This window comes from Copidosoma floridanum, unplaced genomic scaffold, assembly GCF_036245765.1.
Source record: "Copidosoma floridanum isolate Cflo_tuat_1 unplaced genomic scaffold, Cflo_Japanese_pri ptg000020l, whole genome shotgun sequence".
Classification (NCBI taxonomy): Eukaryota; Metazoa; Arthropoda; class Insecta; order Hymenoptera; family Encyrtidae; genus Copidosoma; species Copidosoma floridanum.
Genome location: NW_028321897.1, coordinates 33,157,997 through 33,177,361, shown reverse-complemented (window position 1 = coordinate 33,177,361; position 19,365 = coordinate 33,157,997). Strand labels below are relative to the sequence as shown.

Here is a 19,365-nt window from a genome sequence, read left to right as displayed (position 1 = left end):
GAAAAAAATACATGTCGTGCTTTAACATGCTGAAATTACATATAAATTTTTTCAATATTTTTTATCAGCCGAATTTTCAAAAAAAATGTCCTGAAATTGTATGATTTAACATTGCTCTTATGGCCAAGAGCGATTATTCAGCCTTTGTTGCACAAATTTCGAGGCTAGAGATTTATTCATGATAAGAAAAAAGTTAAAATGGATAGCTTAACTTCTAAGGAAGACTTTCGTATCAAAAAATGTGTACCTTATCATGCATTTGGAAGAAATATCTGTGCAAACGTAAACAAAGTCGCGAGCAGGTCTTATGCTAAGTGTATGGGAGAGAACCGAGCATCGTCTGCTGTCAGCTGGTCTTTTCACATGGAGTGAAATGTTTTTACAAAATTTCTTCTAAAATTTGTTGCACTGGAAATCATGATCTGAAACTTGGCCCAGCCTTTCTTAAGACTTTAAACTATAATGCTGTGCAAAAAAAGTTTGTTTTTCGAAAATTCATAATATACTTTTGTTGACGAAAGTTGAGTCTTCTCTTACTTTTTTAGGTTATTTTTTAAGATACAAATAACATGTTTTCAAGTTTTATACTCGAACTATCGGAAACAAGCTGCTTTAAAGTGTACCATAATTTGTTCATAACATTTATTAGTTTAACTTTTGAGCACTGACGAGTTGAACACAGTTAAATTAACCGTGATGCAGTAGGCCGATGTTTTCATGCACGGTTATTTCGATTCACTTTAACACGGTATCTTACAGGAGCCCCCACACACCCGCTCACCCCCCGGGAAAAACGACCAAACCTCCTTAATCATGTGATGTCAAATATAATATGTATAAGTAATTCTATGTCTGTACAATGATTTTAAATATATAGGTTTTGTAAAAGGTTTTAATACAGTACAATTGAAAAATTCCGTTACAACTTGTAACGTAGGTGTTAATTTTTCAGAATTGAGGAATGCTTGAGGTAAAGTACACAGTAATGAGGGAAATTTTTTTTGGAAACACGTCTTTGGGAAATCTTTCGTTTGTTACAGGTAAACGGCAAAAAAAATAATCTTTGTAAAGCAATTTGGTTCGTAGTACGTACTTTTTTTTACTTTTAAATATAATATTTTATTTAAAAATGGTTTACCCTCTTGTTTTTCTTGCTTATTTTTAAAGATTGTGGATAGTGTTTTTTTTTAAAAGTGCTCAAAAAGATGTATGTATTTTATTACTTCAAGTTTGTATCTTTTGTATTTCATTACTACAAGCTTCAAAAAATAAAGCTTAAATTATTGTTTCACTTCTCTTCAAAGCCTTCGTACTGTATTCCGGAGCATGGATAAATGTGTTTTTAATAGTTGAATACTTTTTAGAAAACATATTTTTTCCTTTTTTTTACTCTTACCGAATTTCAAAAAACGTTTTTCGAATTTTTTCAAATCTTTTCTGTGTTTAAGATATCATTTAACAGTCATTCTATAGTCCATAGCTTCAGTCAACAATCATATATTTAAAGATTCTATGACGATAGGTACATAAAAGCTGTGGTAAAATACTTATTATTTTTTTACAGACTCTGCAACTTCATGGAGCATACTTATTGTAATAGAAAAATTCTATACAGAACATTAAAGATAAGCAGCTTCAAAAATTTGTATTACACGAATTAGTATACATGCTGTAAATTGATGTTTCACTCAATAGAACTTAAGTTTTTTACGTTTGGTGGTATGCTGTACCGTGTGTTGTCATCCGATTTTTTTTGCATGTGTCGTAGAGTAATATACATGCAATAAATTGGTATAATACACAATATAGTTATTTACGTTTGGCGGTCTGCTGCACTAGCGTTTGTTCTCGTTCGATTTTTTATGCATCTGTCGTGAATTAGTATGTATGCAATAAATTAATATGATACACATCATAGTTGTTTACGTTTGATGGTCTGCTGCACTACAGTGTATTGTTTTTAGGTTTTTCATGTTTATGCTGCTCAATACCACCAATTACGTGAAGGTACCTACGTTAAAAGTACATCATTATTAACGTGCGTGAAATTTTTAAAGATAATTATTAAGATAGTTTTTAATACAAAACGTATAAGTCTAATTAAAATTTTTGGTGTACTTGCAACTAAAACAACTTAACGCGCTATATGCAGTGCCTCAAGGATAGTGTGAAAATCTGCCTAGTACATGATAGTACTAGTTGTAAAAATTACATTTTTTTCTTAAATTGTAAAGTAACTAAATAATGTCTATGTTTGTGTGGTTCAAAACTGTTTTCTTTGAATCCCTGATGAAATTCTAAACAAGAACGTGTTTTCAGATTTTTCTTATTTTGTCTTGGAAAATAAATTTTCTCAGCCTTAGATACCGAACTAGTTGATTTTTCTTTGAAAAGGAAGACCCTGAATGGCCACAGATTATGTGGAATAATTCACTGTCTATCTTAAAAATCAAAGGAGTGCTTTTTTATCATACTGAGTATCATCATCCTATCGAAAAAGTCGAGAAAAATTTTTTGATATTCTTTAGACAAGAATTTGAACCCATGACTTATTGAGTTTCTCAAGCCAGATAGCTAGTACGCTAACTACTCAGCCATCAAAGCTCTTCCCTTATGTATTGTTTTGATAAAATAAATATTCATTTGTATATATTGAGTGTTCAATTGGCTTGCTCTCTATAGTAATAAAAATAAAGTAATGAAAATCAAGACAATTTCAAGATATCGGAACATATTTATTTAACACATATCACTTACTCGTACAAGATTTGTTGTAAATTAAACAATTATTTTGAGTTTTACGAGCTAACTCAAAATACCTACTTACACGTTGTGAGTCATGCAACAAAAAAATTGAGAGTTAACAGAAACAGATAGTTCATGAACGCCAACAAAAACGTATTGGCACCTACTCATGCGTAGGTGATATCTATAAATCAATAGTCATAGTTAAAATGATAATATTTTAACACACATTTACGTTTTTCTGTGAAAAAGTTATACGCCATGTCTCAAACCATACTGAAACCAACTCCGGTATCATGCCTATTGTTTACGGATGACAGTATGCTAAACAGCAGTTCAACCAATAATTTATATATTGTATTAATTAAATTTTTTTGTTAAGTTTTTGTTACAATTACATCCATATGTAAGCTAGTTTAAAATTACTTTCTTACAGTACCAAGATTATGACATGTCCTACATCAACATCCAGGACCTTGCAGCTTCCAGTGAACAAACACACAACAAGCAAAAGCAGTTAAATCTTTATAAATTTAATGACATTGCTGAATCGGCGTATAAACGCTCTGTCAATCATCGCCCGAATCTTACTGAGCATCAACAGCAGCAATTTGTGACTAGCAGTAATGTCGAGAGTTGGAGCCCCATGTTACTCTTTACCGACCAGCGTCCTGATGCTGCTGTAGTAAAGATACTTAACAGTTTCAAGACTGTTCATCCAAGTGGTGGCAAGTCTCTTGAAAATCAGGAATTTTCGTCAATCGACTATCCTCGGAAGCTGGCTGTGTCTACAACTGCAGTAGCTGTTCACGAGATTGAACATCAACATCAGCTCAAAGTTTATGACCAGAATACCGATTGCCAAAGGTTTATTGGCAATAATGTTGAAGCCCTTGGTGATCTGCAACACAACTCCCAGGTATTTCAGAATAAATTATGAATATACCTACATGTATATACCCACACACACATGAACGCGCGCGCACATGTAACACTTCTCAAAAACTTCAATGCTTTGATGTGAAATGTGTGATTTCAATAATTTAGTGAAACCATTTTTTTCTAAATTATGTGAAATTTATTGAGTACGATTCTTAATTACTTCTTTTCACATCTAAACATTTATTTAAAACTTTTTGAAATAAATTTTAAATTCGAGTAACAAAATTAACAGTTGCAGTAATGACAAAACGCTGGTAAAACTAAGATTCTGGAGCCTTGAATAAAAATCTAGTATTGCCAATTTAAAAAGCAATGGATGCTTATTGTTTTAATCTGTACAGTACTCACTGTATTAAAAATGTAAGTACGTTCTGTAATGAGTAAAATTTGGTAATTACCGTAAATGGTGCCAATACAAACTGCATATGTTGACGCTGATACCACTAAATTCGATATTAGATTCTATAATTACTACAATTTCCTTATAAATTCATAATTAAAATTTAATTCAAGCTCGCAAGACTTGAGAAAGTTCTGGAAAAAAACACAAAAAGTAAAAAATACTAAAAAATTGTGTTCTTTTTAACAACTGTGTAGATTTTTTCAATATGTTTTTCTAAACGTATTTTCGAGAAAAAAAATCATTTAAATCCACAATTTAACATAGACTCTAATAGACATGAGTACTTCAACTTTATTAAAACTACCATTTTCATAAATCGAAGCTCTTTAAAAAAATTTCTTCGAGTCAAAAACAAGTTAATTAAAAATGAGCTACCTTTCGAAATCAGTTACTAGTGAGTACTTAAATACCCAAAAATAAAGTTATACTTCTTTAGCAGATAATATATAAATGCAGATATATTGTCTACGAAACAATATAGTAAATAACCCACCGTAATGTATCAAAAGTAATTTAGTTATCCTTGGAATTAGGATATTCGGTAATAAGGTGTGATGTGTTACGTAGGAAAACGGTAGCTTGTCGTGCTCTCAAGATAACAAAAACGTTTTATATTCAGCAATTCTTTATTATTTTAGTTAGTGAAAAAAGAGTGAATATATTTCCGATTTTCCGCTCGCTACCGACCGACTCTCCTGATACGTAGCAACTACCTTTCCTCTCTGTTCTTATCTTCGCTGCTTTTACATCCTTTAGGGCTCAAACTAGAAGGGGCGCATGGATGCATGGCTATATGCTATCGTACGTGACACGTCCGTGGTCCCGACGTAGCTGTCCTCGACGGCGATCATTCCTTTCTTTCTAATAGTAGTATGTATGCGTCGTATTGTGTGTACGAAATCCGTTTGAAAGAAAAAGGGGTGGGGTTGATTACTAAATCTCTGTGTTCTCTTACTGACTTCTTACGCTGTGTGACCGGTGTATACATGTATGTTAATGTGTTCACTATCCCCTTACAATTATTGTATGAATTTTAGGTTTCCCTTATGTGCTACTTATGACTTATGTTACATATTTACTTATAGATGCATTTTTTTTTTTTTTTTTTTTTTTTTTTTTTTTTTTTTTTTTTTTTTTTACGTATATAAGAACATTACACAATTAATTATAGAATTAAATTGCTATTTTTTCCTTCAGCACTATCACCAGTGTAGCCATGTTCTGATGATTGATTTAAAATTTTCTTTAAGGATTCATTTATTTCTTTTTTTGTATATGTTGCTTCTAGGGTACGTAGTTCTCTAATAAAATCTTTTTTTGCTAACCAATTATTTCACTTACTTATTTATACATGCATATTAATGTCACGGCTTCGCGAGAGATTGACTGAATGGAACACTGTAGTGTATTGACAAGTATAGTAAAACGTTTTCAGTTAAAAATTTTAAATTTGTTCTTGATACTTCTCAGAACAACAAACCTCCAAAATGACTTATTAAAATATTTTTGTTCGGAATCCATGCAATTTATTTGCCATTACGATTGCTACTTGCGTAGACCCACAAAAAAAGTGTCTGGTTTACTTAGACAGACTAACTTTTTCTCACGCACTTTTGGACGCTAAATCCGGATTTACCATAAAAAATGGGGGTTTGGGGTCAAATTTCGGAGAAAACCTCAAAAAACTGTTAAAAATTACGTTTTCCAGTGGTTAGAGCTGAAGAATAAAAAAGAAGAACAACAATAATCTTATAAAACACCATACGTTTATGTATTATTGTCTGCTGAATTCAAATTTGTCATGATAAAAGAGATTTGACGTTCAGATTTCAGACATAACCTCAAAAAACTACTAAAAAAAAGTTTTTAGTACTGAAAGTTTGAAAAAAGTGTGAATATGATTAGTTTTCCATCGCAATTACCTTGACTTTACATATTTATGCCTGATAAATCGGAATTTGTCATGATTCAAGACATTTGACGTGCAGATTTCCGACATAACCTCAAAAAACTACTGAAAATGAAGTTTTTAGTGTTAAAAGCTCCATACAAGTGTGAATATGATTCGTTTTCCATCGTAACTACCTTAACTTCATATATTCATGCCTACTGAATCCAAGTTTGTTATATTTAAAGAGTTTTGACATGTAGATTTCAGACATAACCTCAAAAACTACTGAAATGAAGTTTTTAGCGTCAAAAGCTCGAAAAATGTGAAGAAAAATCGCTTTACATGAATACAATAGTATTCATGTGACTTTTTATTTTTTGAACCCGAGCGCATTATGAAAAATATGAGTTGAGTAAATTTTGAACATCAGCTCTGAAAACTTTCTTTCACTTTCTGTTTTGGCCACCAATCCGCTTCCCTCAACAACATTTTCTTCTTAGACATTAAGATTTTCACACTTTTCGTCGTGACCTTCATGAACTTGCATACTTAAGATTAATTCCTTGTATGAGAGTCTTGTATGAGATTGTCTCTCTTGGGAAGCCTCATCTATTGAACTTTCGATTAAATATTTTTGCGGACCAACGACACTAGATGCTATTGCATACGATTTTTTTTCCTTACGTGTCGTATTTACTTCATTTAAATTTGTCATGCAATAGTAATATTTTGTCTTGTGGTTTTTTCCAATTTGCTAGTTTTTGAAATTTTTATTTATTTTTACCTAGAGTTTTTTTGGATTTATTCAACATTTTGTAACAATTGGTACATAGAATGTGTGGAACCCAGGTCGTATTTTGCCCCGATACTTCTATTCCAAAGCATGCTTTAAATAAACTTTCAACTTTTTCAGTGATATTTTTGATATGCTTCGTCTGCACATATTCGGCGCACATGTGGCAGTAACTATAGGAGTTCCCCACACAGTCATGATCGACCTGTTGCTTTGATCCTGATGGTATGTCAGATTCATTGATATTATTTGTAGTACCCATAAAATCATTGTTAAACCCGCACGCTAGAACTCCTTTCCCGATCGATGGTAAGTCCACTGTCCTAAGGGTGATAAACCTCGTACCTCCCCAGGCCTAAGTACAAGGGCTTTCTGACTTTGACGAGGACAATGTCAACTCGTCGTCAGACACACTATGGCATTATCCTCATGTTCTAGCACTCTCCTGCAGGACAGCGTGCCTCGCTGCTTCATTACCACGGAAGATTGGAAGCAAATAATTCCACACATCCCATACGGGCAGTCGTCAACGTTGCAGTGTCTTTCGTAGCAGCAGGTACAGATGGTAAAAATGCAGAAATAGTTGTTTATGAGGTAACATATAAACACTAGAAGTAGTGTGTTGTACATATGTCTATGCTTACCGTAAAGTCTAAAGCATTTTGCACACGGATATTACTTTATAAGTTCAAAAAAACAACTGAAAGTAGACAGCACGACAGGTGACGAGTAAGTCAACCAAACTTACGAATTCTCGCGTACCTGCGCCTGATGAGGCTGACGCATATTGTCAGCGAAACGTTGCGCATCAATAAATCAACGCAGAAAATTTAAATACACTTTTCTTGTATTTATTTATTTTCTTACATTTCGCCCCCAACGGATCACTGATCACTTTGAATTTACAAATTCACCGGAGGGCACTGATATATACTAGCAAATCACAATTGAAAGTACTCGAACCAAATGAGAAAAATGAAATATGATTTTTACAAATTTTTGAAGCTGATCTTAAAAATTTACTTAACTCATATTTTTCATTATACGTTCGGCTTCGAAAAATGAGAACTCACAGAAATACCATTGTATTTATTTAAAGCGATTTGTATTCCCATTTTTTCGAGTTTTTAACACTAAAAAAACTCGTTTTTAGTAGTTTTTTGATGTTATATCTGAAATTTGAACGTCAAATCTCTTTTATCGTGACAAATTTAGATTTAGCAGGCAAAAATACATCAACGCATGGTGTTTTTTAAGATTATTGCTTCTTTTCTTTTCTATTATTACGCTCTAACCACCGAAAAACGTCATTTTCAACAGTTTTTTGAGGTTATCTCCAAAATTGGACCCTGGGCCCCCATTTTTTGTAGTGAATTTGAATTCAGCGTCCTAAAACATTTGAGAAAAAATGGTCTTCCTTAGCAAACCTGACTTTTTTTTGTGGGATTGTGTTACCAGAGCAACAAAGTCCTGGAGCTTATCCTCCCGATTTCTCATCACCACAATGATTACGAATACGTATTATCCTACTTATTAAAACTGGAAAGTTTGAGTAATTATTGTCGTCAGGGTAACAATGGAAAGCTGATCTCTTACGTAATAAGTGCTTTATTTGTCAACTTTAACGCTGCTGTTTTAATCTCGATAAATGTTCTGCGTCAGTTTCCTGACGCTTAGAATTGTAAATATTTGAAGTTTTCTTTCCCATTTGGCTAGACGTCTCCCGTTATTATTCCGGAGACGTTAGCGATCGGAAAGTCTATTTATCAGTGGCATTCGTTGATCTTGGTGGTTTGGGATGAAGTTCCATGTAAGTAGCTTGTCTATTAGAGAACAGTTTCGTCGATAGCTGCGAAGCCTAACATGAACTTTTACTTCTTGAAGTAACTCGATAAAATTAATTGCAGAAGCGGCTTATTCAATGTAAAGTAACATTGAAAACGTAACCACTCGCCCCTAGTGGTCAAAAGTTAAATCTGTTCTTCAGAGCTTTTTTGTAGATAGTTTTTATGAGTAGCACAAAAACATTTCTATTAAAGTTATCGTTAATATTACTATGACTCATTAGAAGCCGTAATTAAATTTCTGTGAAAATTTGGGATCGATTGGTTCAGTAATTCTTGGAGATTTTTGCAAGCTTACGAACAAACGAATGTCTCTTTATATAATAGTAAGATACCGTAGTAAATGTATGCTGACGTCGTTTTCGTTATTCTTACTTACATTATTTTTTGTCAAGACACCACACCACCCTCCACTAACCTAATACATACTGAAATATTTACTTTTAAGCGTGATTTTTTATAAATTTTTTTGCACCGCCCACAATACGAATAGATGGACCTGATGTATACAAATAATTAATAATTAATTAATTTATATAACTAAGAGTAAGATCATAAATAAACTTACATCAAATCTATTTTAATTTATATGTGATTTTAAAGTTCTTGGTACATCAAGCTTTGTTTTAGGGAATATTGGTGAGAAAATGTGTAAAAAACTTTAATTTCTTATTAATCTATCCATAGCAAGATTCTAATACATACACAATCTCAAATAACTCTTAATTATATAATAACAAAAACCACGGAAGTATTACCTCGTTAAGGAGATCAACTCACAGAACCAGTTAAGTAATATAAAGTTAGTGTGAATAGTTATTGTGCTGTTAGATGTATACATGTTCATAAAAAAGTTTTGTAACTATTTGTACTCCACGTAGACTATAATGAAATGAAAATAGTCTTCTGTTTGGAAAGTTAAAAAAACAAAACATATGTATAAAGCTTGAAGCAGTAGTACTATTTACATACAAATCGCTAATCTCCATTGGAATTTTATCTAGGGGAAAAAATTCCTTATATTGAGTATATCATTAGAAGTAGCAGGAGAATGATTTCAAAGAATGCTTCTTATACTATCACACAAGGAGTATCAGGATCTAGAAAAGTTATAAAAATGGGATATACATGCAAACAGTTCTTTATTATCGCACACAGGGGTAGATGGCCCTATTAACGACAGTCTCCGGAAAACTTTCAAAAAACTTATATAATCTTAAAATTATGTTTTAAAGTATTCTATTGTAATTTAAGTTACTCTCAATAGTTTACCTAATTTACTGTAAGTGTAGATGTTTATAAATTGAAAAATCAATGATGAGTATATTTTATCAATCAAATGAACAATTTTTTATTTGGCTCTATTATCGAGCCGTAAGACCGTCAATGTATATCTATTTTCGAATCCGTGTTATTGATCTCATTGAAGCTGAATATTCACTTACTTAAACTGTTCGTATGTAAGATTTTGTTTATACTCACGAAAATTGATGAGATTTCTTTAAAGCAACAGAAACGTACAGCTATGTATCACATCAGAAATAAACCCAAATAAAAATTTATTGAAGAACAGATTGAGATTAGATACGCTGATAAGTATTACTATAGAGGACATATATTTTAGGGGTATGATACAGGTAGTGCACCTATTACCAACTTTGTTATTTATGAAAAATAAAGAGAAGAAAAATTTCAATAGAAAGTTGTTGTCGCGTAGTAAAAAGTATTACGATATTGCCGTTACATTTATGCAATGTATGTAATCAAGGCAGTGAATTTTTCAAAAGATAGAAAAACATGCATTTCCTTATAATTTTTAGTAAGAGATCATATGAACACTGTTGTTTTATAATGCAACCTTACTTTTTACGTGTTAATAACATCGAAGTGATGTAAACTTTGAGAGTTTCGTAGGCCAATAAACTTCTCAATAAATTTATAGACAAAAAACAGTTTATGTACGTACATTTACCGTTTATTATTACTTTTGTAATTATTGCTTGGACCCTCAATAGTTGGGACAGGCTCGATAATAGTGTTATCTACCCTATTTTGAGGAAGAACTGTCTCATACTGCACAAATACATTTTTTATGTAAGTTTATTTCTCATAACCTGAAGAAGCATAGAATAAAAAATAGTTGTGGGGGTTGGCACGAAAAACGTGCAGAAGGTGGATCCCTACTATTGTATGCATACATACATCAAATAATCTCAGTAAAAACGTTATTTTTTGTTGTATCTTAAAAAACATCATGTAATTATGCATAAATAGTTTATGACACAATATTTAGTCTGTCAGTCAATGTTTTATTATTCGAAAATTAAAAAAAAAGCTTTTTAACTTATCTCATGTTAGCATGTTGGATTGCACGATACAATTATGAACTAATCTGGCTCACTACACTTAATCATTACAGCCATTGCATCCTGATAATGTCATTTTATGTAACGTGGTCTAACAACGTTTCTTGATAGGAGTATAAAAGGCTTTTTCATGTTATTCTTATTTCTAAAAATTTCTCTAAAAATCATACGAATGACCTACCCCCCGCATTATATTTAGAATACATTCCTGCGATCAAGCACCCCTGCAATGTTAGGGAATATTCAAAAGATGTGTTTATTATTTTAACCAAATAAAATTGTTCTGTATTTTTTATCGTTCTACCTTGAGCGCATAGATTGATTTTATATTTATTACAACGAAAACATTTAATGTAGTTATTACTTCGTATAAGTTGTACTAAGTATAAGATCTATGACAAAGATTTAGACAAAAAAATGGACAGTATGATATAAATTAACGCCGGACATGTAGAAGGAGAAAAGGGGAACGATGAGAATGTTTATTGTCACGACAAAGTCGTCTCTTACTATAAATAATACACTGAACTCAATTTAACGAAAAATTAATGTACTTTGATATTAATCAACTCCTCTTTACACTTCTTGAGAAAATGAAACGCTTAGATTTAAGTACGTGTTTTATTAAACGAAAACTAGAACGACTTATAGCGATGCGTATAGCTTAGCGAGCAGACGTGAACTGGCATTCGGAGCCCCAAAGCATTGAAATCTTACATGCACGCACGCACATACATTCATACAAGGGCACACATATCATCTTACTCTCTCCTACTCGCAATCAGTAGTCAGCGGACTACTTTACGTAAGCTTACGATGGCGAATGTTTTTGAATATTTAACATTCTCCCTGACTTTGCTAAACGAAAGGGGGAGCAACAAGAAAAATTGAAAATATATGATTTAAAACTGGCAGTAATCGATCAAACAGTGGTTAGAAATTTTAACTATTACAGTAAAGCTCAAAAAAATATTCAAAATAAAATAAATAAAAATTGATCGCTAGTTTTACAATCAATGAAATTAAATGCATATTCACAAAACTCATAAAAAATAAGGCTTACGTACTACGATAAGAGAACGCCTTCTCTCTTACAAATTATTTATCATTCGCACGCAAAAGAATGAGTTTAGTCACTGGTTGCTCTAGAGTTGTAAAGGTTGAGCGAAGTTTAACGACGCGGATCAAACCATCTCTGCCAGGAAACACCTCTGAAACTCGAGCTAACGGCCAATGGCCTCGAGGAGTATTTTCTTTCTTAACGAGTACAAGATCACCTTTCATTAATTATTATAATCTGTGAGGCTGACACCATTTAATTCCAGTTAATAATTGTTGTAAGTACTCGGAAGACCAGCGCTGCCAGAACTGTTGGACCATTTGAGTTAGAAGTTTCCACCAGTGAAGACTACAAATTTTAACGTCGGTTAAATCAGGCTCAATTAAGAGAAACGATGGTCATATAATAAGAAAATGCGCATGAGTAAGGGGTAGAAGATCCTTAGGGGAGTCAGTCCAGGGAGTAATGGGCCTAGAGTTGAGACACGCTTCTACTTGACAGAGCAAGGTGGAGTACTCTATGACTGTGAGAATTTGACTACCTATAATTCGTCTCAAATGATGCTTGACCAGCTTGACAGCAGACTCCCATAATCCGCCGAAATGTGGGGCAGCTGGAGGATTCAAAATCCACCTAGTACCGCGACTGGGAGTGGGAACGACTTGGGTTTCAGGTAAATTAGCCATCTATTGAGTGAGACTAGGGGCCGAGTATTGACGTCACGTAAAACAGCGAGAAACGATACAACGAACAGATTGCCTCCTTAGAAGTACTCAAAATTTCTGTCTCAATGTAGTGAGTGTGAGTTGCGTACCTCCATGCAGCGTGAGAAGATGATATTCACGGATTATAAGGTTAATAAAGTGATCACACGGTAGCAAGATGATGAAATGCTTGCTAAAGTCGGTGAGGCGCTATCAATTTAATCTACCCCCTACTCGAAGTAATGAATCAATTAATACCGGTTTGAGAGAAAAAAGAGGACTATTTTGAGGTAGAGTGACAACAATATCGCTTTCTCGGTTTATTAGGTCCTGATCAGTCTCAAAGATCTCATAATCTTGTTTAAAATACAACATCTGATGATACTGAATAAGAGTAAACTCAGCATTTTCCAACTCGTCAAAACTTAAAACGAGGCGTTCGGTCTCAAGAAGACTACGAGTTTGTAATCGAGAAAGGTGAGGATTAAAAACTGTCGCATTCTTTGACGATCGTCGATAAAGCATGAGACGATAAACTTTAAAACAGAACCTTATACAATAAGCGGTAATGCGTAAAAGTTTGTGTAAATTACTAAACTTTAAATATAATGGCCAGACTTGATGAGTCTCGCCACGAGTCGTAGCTTGGCAAGATTCTTGATCTTGTGGCCTAGTTGTTAGTTCGGGGTAAAACAATATCTTCTCGTGAAGGTGTAACGGACCTTAAAACCAAGTGTCACTACATGGTAATTGAGATGGTAACACTCCTCGAGAAACTATGTCAGCAGGATATGGTCCTTACAGGGACGTGATGCCAATACGCTAATGGTAAAAAAGTATGTATAGCGCTGCAACGATTGGTGACAAACGTAGGCCACTTAGAAGGATGAGTACTCAATCAATGAATCACGTCCTTGGAATCCGACCAAAGATGCACAGAATCAAACTTAATCGAAGAGGCATCAAGATGGTGCTTAGCAAGCTTAGTAAGCAAGTGCGCAGCATTGAGCTCCAACTTAGGTATAATAAGTGTTTTTAACGGAGCCAATTTCGATTTAGATGCGAACAACTAAACAAAAACTTGATCCTCCTTAACAATTCGGCAATACAGTACAGCGGCACAAGCTGCCTTTAAAGCATCTACATAACCGTGTAATTCTAGATTGACGAACTTAGGACAATAAAAGTTCCAACGAGGGATTGAGATAGACTTTATCTCATCAATTTCTCTAAGCCAATAGATCCAGCGTTTTAAAATTTCACAAGGAATCTCTGCGTCCCAGTCTATCTGCGCCAGCCAAAGGTCTTGTATAATAATTTTAGCATAAATAATTGTAGGAGCTAGCCAACCGAGTGTATCAAACAATTTTGCAGCAGTTGATAGAATGGAGCGTTTGGTCCAAGTTTGATTGATTAAAGGAGCATTGATCTTATAACGAAAAACATCTTCTTTAGGGTACCAAGAAAATCCTAATACAGGTACTGAAGCTTCAAAGTCAGAGAATCGATGAGGATTAGTGCTGAGCAGATGTGGAGGCAGGCCATATAATACATTAGGCTTATTAGACGCCCATTTCTGAAGAGGAACCTTGCCTGTGTCAGCGGCTACGATAAGCTCATTTACCTATTTTGTCGCAGAGATCACGTCATGCGCTCCCGAAAGAACATAGTTCATATAGATTTCATCCAATGGAAATTTAGAAGCGCAGTCACTAGCGAAATGCTTAATAGCTCTACAAGCCAAGTAAGGAGAGCAAACGAGACCATACGTAATAGTTTTAATTTAGCAGCTTTTTAATTGAGCTTGCAAATCAGAATTTCAAACAATGAGTTGATAGCAACGATCGATCTCAAGAACGAGCACCTGCCTAAACATCTTTTCAACGTCGGTTCCAAAAGCCGCCACAAATCCGGCTCGAAGGACTAAAATGATGAAGATTTAGACAAAAAAAATGGACTATATGATATAAATAAACGCCGGGCATGTAGCAAGAGAAAAGGGGAAAGATGAGAATGTTTATTGTCACGACAAAGTCGTCTCTCACTATAAATAATACACTGAACTCAATTTAACGAAAAATTAATGTACTTTGATATTAATCAACTCCTCTTTACACTTCTTGAGAAAATAAAACGCTTAGATTTAAGTACTTGTTTTATTAAATGAAAATTAGAACGACTTCTAGCGATGCATATAGCTTAGCGAGCAGACGTGAACTGGCATTCGGAGCCCCAGAGCCTTGAAATCTTACATGCGCGCACGCACATACATTCATACAAGCGCACACATCATCTTACTCTCTCTTACTCGTGAGCAGTAGTCAGCGGACTACTTTACGTAAGCTTAGAATTGTGAATGTTCTTGAATATCCAACAATCTAAGATGCAGTATTTTTCTGTTTTTATTATTTTTTTATTTTATTAAGTTTTAAGCAATAATGTACAATTCTATGATTTAGTATGATCATACACATTTATTGAAACTCAAGAAATAAGAAAATAATAAAAACCGTAGTAATCACCAGTAATGTTATGAATTTCTGAAGAAAGAGAACACCTTAGTGCTCGGTTTTAAGAAAAAGAACAACAACAACAATAAGTTAATATAGTAATCTTCTTTTCCAGTAAAATTTTTTAAAAATTATAATAGTTTATTTGAATTCCTATATATTTGCTTATCATTTTCTTTCTTCTAGAAAAATTTGTCTGTCTCCTTTTCTCTTAAAAAAAATTTTTTTTCAAAGTTCTTAATTTAAGCTCCTAAAAACTGCTTTTTTTGAAACATTATTTTTAACATGTATACAAAGTTATCACAAAAATAAATAAATTTGACTCAAATCAGTTGAAAGAATGATTTTATTTACATAAATAACATATATTAACTTTTAATTTGATGTTTTTCTTCTTTAATCATGGACTTTCTATCAATTTGTAATATTTTCTCGAAGTTCTTACGTTAAATTTGCATTTATATTTCTTCGTCAGTTTACCATCTTGTATAACCTCAAAGAGGTATAATCTCTGCTACACTAAATTGTCACATTTACCTTTATGAGATTCAAAATTTTGTTAGTTGAAAAAAGTTTATTTATGATAAAAAATTATACCTAAAATATTCAACAAAAATTTGTTATGTCTACTTAATATTCTTAAACGTACATCATTCAAGTTTTATTTCTTGAAAATCTTCTCCTACGATCGTTAATTTATTATCAAAATGTGTATGTATTGCATAGATGATATGACGTCCTGTATACTATGTTTGATACTTTTTTTGGAATCACAGAAGCCTCATTCTAAATTATCAAATTGACTTGACCAAATTTTTCTTCAAATTTAAATTTCAGAAATGAACTTCATATCTTACTTAAATCCAAAGTTGAGAAAAACTTCTATGACTGATCATTCCTTTGGTAGTAGTACTAATGCAATGCCAGCACAGGGCATTTAAAAATTTATTTTTTTCCGTGATGTAAGGATATAAATTGATGTTTTCAATAAAAATATTTTTCGAATTCTCCATGTTAGTCAGATATTATTTATCTAAAAAACACTGAATCAAACAAATGTTTCTAGAATAAAATTTTCTCTGTATTACCGTTGACTTATAAGTTTTCTTACTAAGTCTCTATAACTTCGTTTGGTAAAGGTGAATTCAATTATTTATACGATTCATCTTTAAGATAAAAAATTTGTTTTATGCACAGAACAGCATGGTTTTATATATTATGAAAAAAATTTCCAATTGAATGATTTTTATACTTATTACAAATTTTATTGCCTAGTATATTTTCTGTTATAACAAACCACCAAAAAAATTGCATCGTTTAATAAGGAAACATGACAATACCAGCTTTTCGGGAAATATCGTCATGTTTAAAGTTATCAAAATGAAAATGGAGTCAACTAAATAATAAATAAAGGATATTATTACTTACTTATTTGATTAATATCTAAAAGTGGGTTCATCAGTGAAAGTTTATTTTAAATGTACTAAATACAAATTAAGTCTTGCTACCTTACTACAGTAGTGTAGTTTGATGTTCTAATCATATGACACACCATATAGTAAAGAGCACCATAAAGACACACACTTTACCTTTGGCTTAGCAATATTTTAATAAAAGGATTATTAGTTATTGACAATTATAAAGTGACCCATTTGAGGGTTATTTAACAATGCAAAAAAACAAATGTAAGCTACATTTTCTACATTTAACATATTTAAGAAAATTGATAGTTTTGGGGCTATTGATTACAAATTGATACTTTCAACTCCAGCAATTTTTTATTTAACATCACACTAACAACTAGCTGTTACCTATGACGGTATTTTAATCGTCTATGTCTCGGCTTTACGAAGATATTCTTTTTTCTCCAGTGCTCATAAGTTTTGAGAATAATGGTACTCCTCTTTAACTATACCTCTTTCTACTTCTTTTAAAACTCTTTTCAGCTTCCTAAATAACCTAAATAAATTCCTAAAAAACTTTTATACGATTGTTTGAAATAAGGTATCTATATCTTGCTATAGTATATAGTTGTATGGTTTAAAGTTAAGGCGTACTGATCAACAAATTATCCACGGCATTTTGTAGGTCCTTTTACAAGCTACATTTTCTTGATTTAACGTTTTGAAAAAATCTGTTGTTTTTAAGCTATTGTTGAAAATTTGTATGCATAAATGACTACTTCCGTTATCTTTTTAATGGCAGATATAATTTTGAAAAAATTGTTATTCTTATCAACTTGTGCTTGTACAAATGGTTCTCATTAAAGCATAAATATTGATAAATTTGTAACATTAACTGTTTTTAATGCTGCTTTTCGGATCGTTACAGCTTTATCCCCCCAAAAATCAATTTGTTGCAATTGATTCATTCTAAGGATCTAATTTAAATGTTTGATGACAAGTCATTTCCTTGGGAATTTAAAGTGAGAAAATACCTGTTGTAGTCCATGCTATAATAAAAACTATTTTTATATCTACTCAAAATAATGCAATGAATTTTAAAACAAAAAATCTCATTTTTACCAGCTGGATCATGACTTACCATAATTTTTTAGGGTTTTTTTTTTTTTATATGTTAATCGTTTGAACTACAATAAAATTTTAAACCATAAAAGTATCTGCTCTAATTTGTTGTTTGAAATTTTTTATACTATTTACATAAAATTGTGGGAGACAATATCCATTTTTTGTTATTTAGGATAACTACTTCTTTTTAGTATTAGAGTTGCAAAAATGTCACTAATTTATAACTTAAAAAAAACCCTTTCTTGAGTTTTTTATAATAACTTGTTTTTCATTGAATATATACTTACTGGTAACAAAGAATCAAATTTCATTCATACGTTACATGTGCATAAAAAAAGTCGATGTTATTGCTAAACGAATTATTTTTACCACTATAAGTTTAATAAGTTGACTTAGTATTAAAATTGTAGCCAAAATAGTGCGCTTGGACAACACGTACGTTAGACGTTCTTTACAGGTGAGTTCAAGTACTAATCCCTATGTAAACTCGATGCATAAGCTCATGCAATATGGTTATACAAATTCATTGCTTCAATATATATTACATTACGAGATAAGTTACTCTTGTTACTAAAAGAAATTGAAAATAATCGATGAAAAATTAAAAAATAGATGGCGACATTCATTCGTGAACCATATAATTATCTTGTTACTTCCGAACTTCTATAAGTGGATGGCGAAACTCTTAGATTCGTTCTACAAACAAATAAATTTAATTTTTGTTCGTCAGGAACCAGACGTTGGCCCAAAGGGCTTATTTGCTCTTACTTACAGTATACTTTTTATTTAAATCGTTGACTTGGTGCTGTGGTGTTAAGTTTCACTGAATAGTATGTGTTTAGTAGTGCTAGTGTGTCATACGCCAGCTGGCGTTGACCTATTGTTTGAATTTATATCTTAAGTATGCAACACAATCGTAGCCTTACTTCTATAAGCCGCTGCTGGGGCGCACGCAGTTGCAAGATCTTACAAGGTTGACCGTAACGATGATTCTCATGCTACATGAGAGTACTCGTTGTGATGGCAATTATAAGGCTGCTGCTTTTAACGTCGGAACCCAAGTCGATGGTCCTTTCTTTCTTGTTCCTTCTTGATTCACTTTTTAGGTGAGCTCACAGTGGCCTGGTTTGCTCAAGCTTTTCTCACACAGCTTAGTCTCCGAACTAAGACTTACATTTTCTTAAAATTCACGCTTCTAATACGTAGCTTAATCACCGAACTAAGTCTTACATCTGCTTGAAAGACGCAACAGACATCACTCTCCAACCTTTATACTTACCTTGGAGCACTTGATGAAAGAGAAAAGGCGAACATTGTTATATCCAAGGAGTTTGTATACTCTTGCATTTAAGAGAGACAAGTCAGGTTGGGAATACGAACCACCAATCAGAGCTAAACCTAATTACTCTCAATTGACACGAGCACAGTCGTGGTGCAATGATTACACCACAATTGATGTTCAAAACTGCTAATCTCTCAGATTTTACAGTAAGTATAAGTGCTGTCGAAATTGTGTATGATATTTCTTGTAAACATACACAGTGAAGAATGTTGAAATTGTTAATTATTTACATTCTTG

The 19,365-nt window shown here is 32.6% G+C and overlaps 1 protein-coding gene across 4 annotated transcripts in view; it reads left to right on the top strand.

The window, feature by feature from the left end:
• LOC106646941 (uncharacterized) overlaps positions 1 to 19,365 on the top strand; it is a 289,103-nt gene that overhangs the window by 118,982 nt on the left and 150,756 nt on the right. For all 4 annotated transcript variants that reach the window (XM_014363171.2, XM_014363172.2, XM_014363168.2 and 1 more), the window contains one exon: positions 3,182 to 3,664. In XM_014363171.2, the coding sequence (XP_014218657.2) occupies positions 3,182 to 3,664 (483 nt within the window). The remainder of the gene's footprint in view (positions 1 to 3,181; positions 3,665 to 19,365) is intronic.